This window comes from Diabrotica undecimpunctata, chromosome 5, assembly GCF_040954645.1.
Source record: "Diabrotica undecimpunctata isolate CICGRU chromosome 5, icDiaUnde3, whole genome shotgun sequence".
Taxonomy (NCBI): domain Eukaryota; kingdom Metazoa; phylum Arthropoda; class Insecta; order Coleoptera; family Chrysomelidae; genus Diabrotica; species Diabrotica undecimpunctata.
In genome coordinates, this window is record NC_092807.1 from 13,314,355 (window position 1) to 13,322,534 (window position 8,180).

General features: G+C 32.9%; 1 protein-coding gene across 1 annotated transcript; it reads right to left on the reverse strand.

The window, feature by feature from the left end:
- Positions 1–4,532: 4,532 nt before the first annotated feature.
- LOC140442089 (protein FAM200B-like) lies at positions 4,533–5,363 on the reverse strand. Its single transcript, XM_072533161.1, has 2 exons — positions 5,157–5,363; positions 4,533–4,859 (listed from the first exon to the last, which is right to left on the reverse strand). The coding sequence occupies exons 1-2, from the start codon at positions 5,361–5,363 to the stop codon at positions 4,533–4,535; spliced, it is 534 nt and encodes a 177-aa protein (XP_072389262.1).
- Between the last annotated feature and the right edge of the window lie 2,817 nt (positions 5,364–8,180).

Genomic DNA, 8,180 nt, shown 5'->3' on the forward strand with positions numbered 1-8,180 from the left:
ACTCCCATACAAATTTCCAACGTGGAGCGCGCGTATAGAAGTATAACTTCAAAAAGCAACAAGGGCACAAGACCAAAACTAAAGTGGAGGGGAAATAGAACTTACATTAAAATTGTCATACAATTCGGTGGTGACACGAAAAATTACAGGGTATCGTTGTATGTCACGTCTATTTACTATCCTAATAGAGCTTGTTCCAGATGCTATAAACAACTAAACACAAAAATATTTCTTTCATCTTCGCAAATGCAATCATTATTTTAATAAAGCATCAGAAAACATTAGGTATTCCAAAAATCTGAGAGGAAAATGAATTTATATACGTGTTTCTCCTGAGTAAATCTGGTCGGCAGGCAAATTAATTCAAATTTTTCTTTATAACTCTTGTTTAAAAAGTGTAAAAATTACTAATTATTTAATTAGAATACCGTTGCATTTCGGTGTCACAAAGTCTAGTATTTTTTATAATCTTAGGTTAGTATACAAAACAACGCAGTCGTTTCGAAAAGTAGTACTTCCTGCTCCGGATATAAATCCGAAAACCTTTTAGCAGTCTAATTTTAGAATTAAATAGTCAAAAAAGTGGTAGTGCATTTAAGTGGCCATATCCTAAGTTAAAAATACCAAAAATGTGCGCCTCTATACTGTACCAACACACACAGGACATCAATTCATATGGCGCTTGGTCTTTCGGTCGTAAATTATTATCATGCGTCTTATTAGGTCTCCAAATGAAATACGAGATGGCGACAACCGCTTGTTTGTTTTGTCTTTTTTCTTTAGTTCTATACAAAAATTCAAAATAAACATAAAATACAAATATTTCCGAAAAAAAATCATACAGAAGAAAAAAGCTATCGAATCAGGGGCGTAGTGAATGTTAAGAAAAACTTTCTTAACAAGAAATACCATAAATCCATCTTTACTACGTTAGGTATAATATTAGTCCAGAGAAATTTTTTGTTCCAAACAACTTTTTTTGCAATATCATGTCAGAAAAAAATAAACTTCCAATGATTCTACTGCTAGCATAAACAAGAGAGAGAGTTATTCTATTAAAAGAATTTAAAAAATGTTAGAAAAAACATTTTTCAACGTTACAAAACTTTATTGCAAAAAGATTGCAATTTTTTGCTTATAAACAGTTTGAATTTTTTGCTATTGACCGGGGAAAAATTGTATTTCATATTGGGAAAGCTGACAAGTTTAAAAAATAGTTGTCCTACGATTATTTTGAAAAAATGTAGCCTCCTTTTTCAAATCGGCTACATCGAAAAATGAAAAATTAATTTCAAATACCAACTGTAAAATATCTCTGGTTCTTGTTGATGGATTTCGTCGTTTCTTTTTATAATTTGTATGTACTATTTGCGTACTTTACGAATATGCTGTTTAATAAATTATTTAAACAATGTTTGGAAAAAAAAATTACGATATTTTAGGACGATTTGTGTTAATAAAACAAAAATAAATCGTTTACAGTTGAACTTACAATGACTTATTTATTTAAAAAACGTGAAATTAAGAAAATGCTTTTTTTCTTAAACATGGTAAACATGTAATTTGATAAATATTTGGGAAGGCTTTAAAACATATCATAATACTCTTGTATGCTGTTTAGATCTCACTAATGCTTTTGATTGTGTCACACATAGTATTCTGCTAAGAAAACTTTTTTATTATAATTTGGATAGTGATTCTGTCCAACTAATTGATTCGCATCTGTCAAATAGTGATCAGTATGATATGGTGTCTAGCAAGGCTCGGTTTTCGGTCCGATAATTTTTCTCATTTATATTAATCACGTAGTATACTTTCAAAATGAGGGAGTTAACACTGTTTTATTTGCTGATATAGTTAATTAATCGAAAAAGCTTTCCCGACAACTTTTCCTTTTCAGAAATCTTGTACCAGTGACTTTCAGGGAAATTATTTTAACAGCTTATCATCTTCTTCTTATGGTGCCTATCCGATACGGATGTTGGACACTAACATGGCTATTCTGACTTTGTTGACTGCTGCCCTGAAAAGTCCGGTAGTGGTTAAGTTAAACCATTTTCGCAGGTTATGCAGCCAAAATATTCTTTTTCGTCCTGGACCTCTTTTCCATGCACTTTACCTTGAAGTATGGTCCGAAGTAGGTTGTATCGTTGTTTATTGCGCATTATATGGCCCAGGTATTCTAGTTTGCGACGTTTTATGGTTATGACTAGTTCGCGCTCTTTACCCATTCTATGTAGTACTTCTTCGTTGGTAACTCTGTCTATCCAAGAAATCCTCAACATGCGTCTATAGCACCACATCTCAAATGCTTCGAGTCTCTTCAGTGATGCTTCAGTTAAGGTCCATGACTCCACGCCATATAAAATAACGGAGAATACGTAGCATTTTAGTAAACGAACTTTTATTTCCAATTTTATATCATGGCTGTTAAAGATTTTTTTCATTTTGACGAAAGCTGATCTTGCCTTTTCGATCCTTCGATCGATTGGTCCCACTGTTCATTTAAGTTTGCACCCAGATAACAAAAGTTGGTGATTTGTGTTATAGGTTGTTGGTTAACTAGTAATTGACCAGGTGGTATCCTATTTTTGCTTATCATAGTAACTTTTATTCTCATCTAACTTATACTGTTCTCTCCTGAGGTCACTCTTGTCATATTGATAAAGTGTTTAGGCAACAAAGAAAGTGTGCTCGTATTATCTCTGGGCTCGGTTATAGAGCAGACTGTAGAAGCTCCTTTAGAGCTTTTAAAACGTTATTCTTACTTTGTGTATACAGGGGGTTTCATTAAGAATTATCCATAGTGTAACTGGAGAAACCTTAGCACAAAATACGAAGATTTAACCTAAAACACTTAAATAGAATATTCCTGATCTTCTTTAATTTTCTTTTCTTTAATTTTTATGTATTGGTGATTTAACTGCTTTAAATAAATATTCTTTCACTTCGTAGGATGGTTTTATTAAGTTTCCTTAAAATAATAAGAAATATAGATGATTCCATATAAGTTTGGATGTGTAAAATCATTATTTGAGGAGTATTTTCCTTCCAATTGTAATCTGTTGTGATTGTTATCTGTTTTTTATCTCTGTTAATATATAGTTACATAATATGTAGTTACATAATATGTATTTCTTTTTTTTGTATTATTATTACCAATAAACTATCTATCTATCTACTAGAGCAGTGGTTCCCAACCTTTTTCCCATGATCGCCCCCTTAGACAGGTTTCACCAGTTATGAATACTACAATCGCCCCCCTCCCCACCCAATTAAATTGAAACAAATAATGAATCTATACAAAAGGTAAGTATCCATATTTTTTTACATTTCGTAAAATGATAAATGGTTATATGTGTGTAAAAGAATTGTTACTGGCTTCCTTGGGCCTGGTGTCCCTCACATAATTTCTTTATGTCTGGCTCAATGTTGGTTAATAACAACCTCAAATCCCCTCTTTCTATTATGTCGAGCCTATTTCTTTGTCTGTTTTTCAATATACACACAGAACTAAAACCTTTCTCCACTAGATATGTTGTGGGGAATGCCAATAATAATAATTTGATTGCATTCCACAAGATTGGATACACTTCTTTTATCCGCGGCCAAAATCTTTCGTACCCACACTCCTGAAACAAACTTTCAATTTCAACATCATGTCTCAAATCAATCAAGTTTTCTTGAAGAGAAGAACATACCGTTGAAACTTCCACGCTGAAAGGATTGATAAACCAAGTTGGCACTTTCAGACTAGTCAAATCTTGGGAATCGGGACTGCAGATTATTTTCTTCTCTCTCTTCTCTGCATATTTTCTTCAAAAATAGATAGTTTGTCAATGAATGCTCCGACTACTCCCTTCGCTTTGGCCATATTTATGTTCTTCCCCTGTAGTTGCAGGTTCATTTCATTTAATTTTTGAAAAATATCTGATAAGTAAGCGATGTAATTTCGCTTCTCTTGTAGTTCTATACTCAGTGTTGGGTCAGTATAATTAAGAAATTCAATAACAGTATCCATGAGACTGAAGAAACGCCTTAAGCAATTGCCTTTAGAAAGCCAGCGAACTTCCATATGTAGTAGCAATGTATTAAATATCTCATCATTTTCTTCACAAAGTGTACGAAATATTCGATCATTCTTTGGTTTTGCTTTAATTTGATTTACCGCATCTATGACAAGTCGAAGAGAATCGTGCAACCTCCCACTCAAATTCTTGACAGGCAAATGCTCTCTGTGAATGATGCAGTGAACACACAAAATTCCAGGTACTGCTTGTTTCAGATGTGCAATAAATCCCCAATGGCCCTGTCATTGCTGCTGCACCGTCAGTAGCACAGGCGATCATATTTAATAAGAGAATCTCTTTTTCCTCAAAAAATCTCTTAATGACCTCAAATATGGAAGATATTTTTGTATCAGTAATCAGACTTCTAACAAATAGCATTTCCTCGGCCATTTCTCCATTGTCGTCAATGAATCGGACATATTGGAGCAAAGCTGTGCTGTCACTCAGGGTACTCTCGTCAAGTTACACAGTAAACTCTCTGCTTTTCAATTTGTTGCAGAGAACATCTTCGACATTCGTTCCCATTTTATCAATCCTTCTGGAGGCAGTATTATTGCTGAGAGGAACTGCATCTGTTACTTGGCTGGCCTGACTGGGTCCCCACATAGTATCAACTATCTCGTTGACAGCTGGAAGGATGAGTTCTTCTCCAATTGTGTGCGGCTTGCCACTTTTTGCTATTAAGAATGATGCCTTGTAGGAAGCAAGTAAACCCTTGTCGTTTTTCTTGGTAGCTTTTGCAATCAATGACCCAACAGTAACTCGCCTTTCATACTTTGCCTTGAGCTCCTGTAAACGAAAGAAATACACATTCACTTTAATTATTATAAGTAATGGTAATAAAGTTTAAAAAAGGTTTTCTTTCAGTCTGACTTTTGGTAATAGAAAGTAAAAATAATTATAATATGTTGATACCTAGGTACAGTTACGATTACTAAATAGTTTACACTTTTGACGTAAAAGGTGCGTTTAAACGGGGTAAAAATTTAAAAAATAAGCTCCTAGATACGTAAGTCTGTAAACTATTCAATGATTGTAACTGTACATGAAAAAAATACATCCTACAAACAAAAGACTTTTACTCACCGCAAAATATTGGACGGGTCTGTCTGACTTATCTGAATGAATCCTCTTCAAGTGATCCATAAGACGAGGCGGCTTCATGGATTCGTTTGACAAAGATTTTGCACAAATGAGACACAATGGCAGATTCTTATTCCCTGGCAATTCAATGAATCCATATTTCAAATACTCCGTTGAGTACTGCCGGCACTTTTTTTTAGATGCTGACATTTTGAGAGCAAAACAAAAGAGTAATTAATTACAACTTATTAAGAAGTCAAAGAATAAAAACACTATCTCGCAATTCTCAATAAATAATTATATTGCCACGCGTCGACGTCTCTGTCCGAATTCTAACATTGTGACTAATAATGATTCTAATATTGTGACGCCTCTTGTTCGATAAGATCTGTGACTAGACGAGATGTTTGTGTTATTATTACCTGCATTGGTATACATATATTTACTTTTTATTATGCTATGGATATCCGATCGAAAGTATTGTATTTTTTTCTCTATTCTTATTTTTCTCAATTACCCATTTCTCGTTTTCCGGATGCTAAACGCCCCCCTTATCGCCCTCTTTTCTCTGTCGCCCCCCATATGGCCCCATTCGCTCTATCGCCCCCCTGAATATCTCAAATCGCCCCCCGGGGGGCGATCGCCCCCAGCTTGGGAATCACTGTACTAGAGTATTAGACTAATAATGCTTTAATTTCAGAATTTTATTCAATATTTTTTCGATTGTTGAGAAATTTTGGAATTCGTTTTCCTTATCGAAATATCCGCAGGAGACCATTTGTATGCATTTTGTAAGTTTCTTACAAAACAAACAGCATGCAATTCAAGATCGGGAACGAAGGATAACGCAAAGGACCCAAACAAGAATGAAGATAATTAATTAAGTGCTTATTGTATGGATTCGGGCCGAGGAGATAGGACAAACAAACAAACAAAAGACCGTTGATGTATCGCTCTGGCTTTGAAGGCCGTAATGGCGGCATCACTTCCTGTTCGAACCGGAACAAGAAATCATTTCCTCTATAATTCTCTCTCTACATATATATTGTGTTTATTGATGAATCAGTTATGGGGTTGCATTTCACATACTGGGTGTATGGTGTATTAATAAATCATTGATTTTATTCTGAAGCTATTTTCTTGTGGCATGTTAATAAGTCACGATTTTACTTTAAAATAAGTTTATTTTGGCATTTCGATTTCCACTTCGAAAATCGTTCTCAAAATACAAATTAAACAAAGTTTGTTTTTGAGATCAGTCTATCGATAAATTACTAAATTCATTCATATCAGTAATATATACCGCTGCCATCAATCATAGGCAAAACAAAAATTATGAAAATAAATTATCTTCCATGTTGGAATGCAGAGTGTAATAAAATTATTAAACCATATAAAAACTCGTGCAATAAAATGAAGCCTCACAAAATCTTGGAAAATATCGTTGAATATATGAAATTACGAGTCCAAGCTAAATATATTATAAAAGCAAGTAGAAAAAAACGGGTGTGGCAGTCCAGTGGGACTGCCGGTGGAATTTACACTTCTATACACGCATTCGCCGTTACAAATTTATTTGGGAGTCAATCTGCACAGTCATTACATATGTAATTCTATAGGTAAGACATATCAGAAAGAAAAACAGAATTAATAACAACTTACTAACAATGAAGGATTGAATCAATATTTTGATGAAAATGTATATTTTTATTTTCATATATGTATGAAAGAAGTTGAATGCAAAAATTTTTTTTACACATACTCTGCAGTAAAATTCATTGTTTATTTTGTTATTAATATAATAATACAATACAAATTAAACTGCAATATTCATAAGTATTTAAAAATGACAATAATATACATAAAAAAATACACTACAATACAGTGCAACATAATTCCATATAATAATACAATACAAATTAAAATGCAATATCCATATTTAAAAATGACAATAATGTAATAATATTAATAAAAAAGTCCTCCCCGACTGAGAATCGAACCCCGGTCTCCTGCGTGACAGGCAGGGATACTGACTACTATACTACCGAGGACATGACACAAAGTTATTTCAAAATTGACAGTTCTGGATCATACAGTGATTTATTGAGATTATTATTTTGAAATACAAAAGACTAATATAATTATGAACGTTTAATAAACAATACAAAACATATCACATAAATAATAATATTAATAAATATGTTATTATATATATATATATATATATATATATATAATAATATATGTATATATATCTTTATATAATATATACGATATTAAATTATATATACAAAAGGAACATTTTTATATTCGAGAGAGGAAGAGAGAGAAAATATATCTTCTGTCTCTCTCTTACTCATTATCTTACATATGTAATGGTTTCACAGATTCACTCCCATACAAATTTCCAACGTGGAGCGCGCGTATAGAAGTATAACTTCAAAAATCCTGGCAAGAATTTTTATCTACTATTAGTAGCTCTATGATTTACTAGTTTACAATGGCAAGCATTTTCTGGTTAAGTTCCGCTAAAAAGTCTATGGCAGGACCAAATATATTCCCATAAGTTTTACTTACAATCTCTAAGATAATGCCATAGTGTATCTACCTAATCTCTATAACAAAATATGGAGCAGCGATGAATATCCCCCAAAATAAAAGGAGGCTATATTAATCTATTTATTAAAACCAACCATAACAAGAACTGTTTTCTAAACCTGAAAATCTAAATGAATACTTCGTTAATGTGAGTAAAAATTTAACATCAGCTATATTGCCACAACAACATCCTATTTTCTGTCGTCCCAATTTAAAAAAGGTCTCGAATTCATTCATTATAAGACCAGTTGATAAATCTGAACTGATCCAAACAATCGGTAGTATCAAAAGCAAATCTTCCTGTAGTACTGATGGACTATCCATAAAATTTTTTTTATATCTCCCAAATAATCTGTTGGAAGTCCTTGTCTCACTAATTAACGATTTCTTTGAAAAAGGTATATTTCCAGAGTGCCTAAAGATAACCAT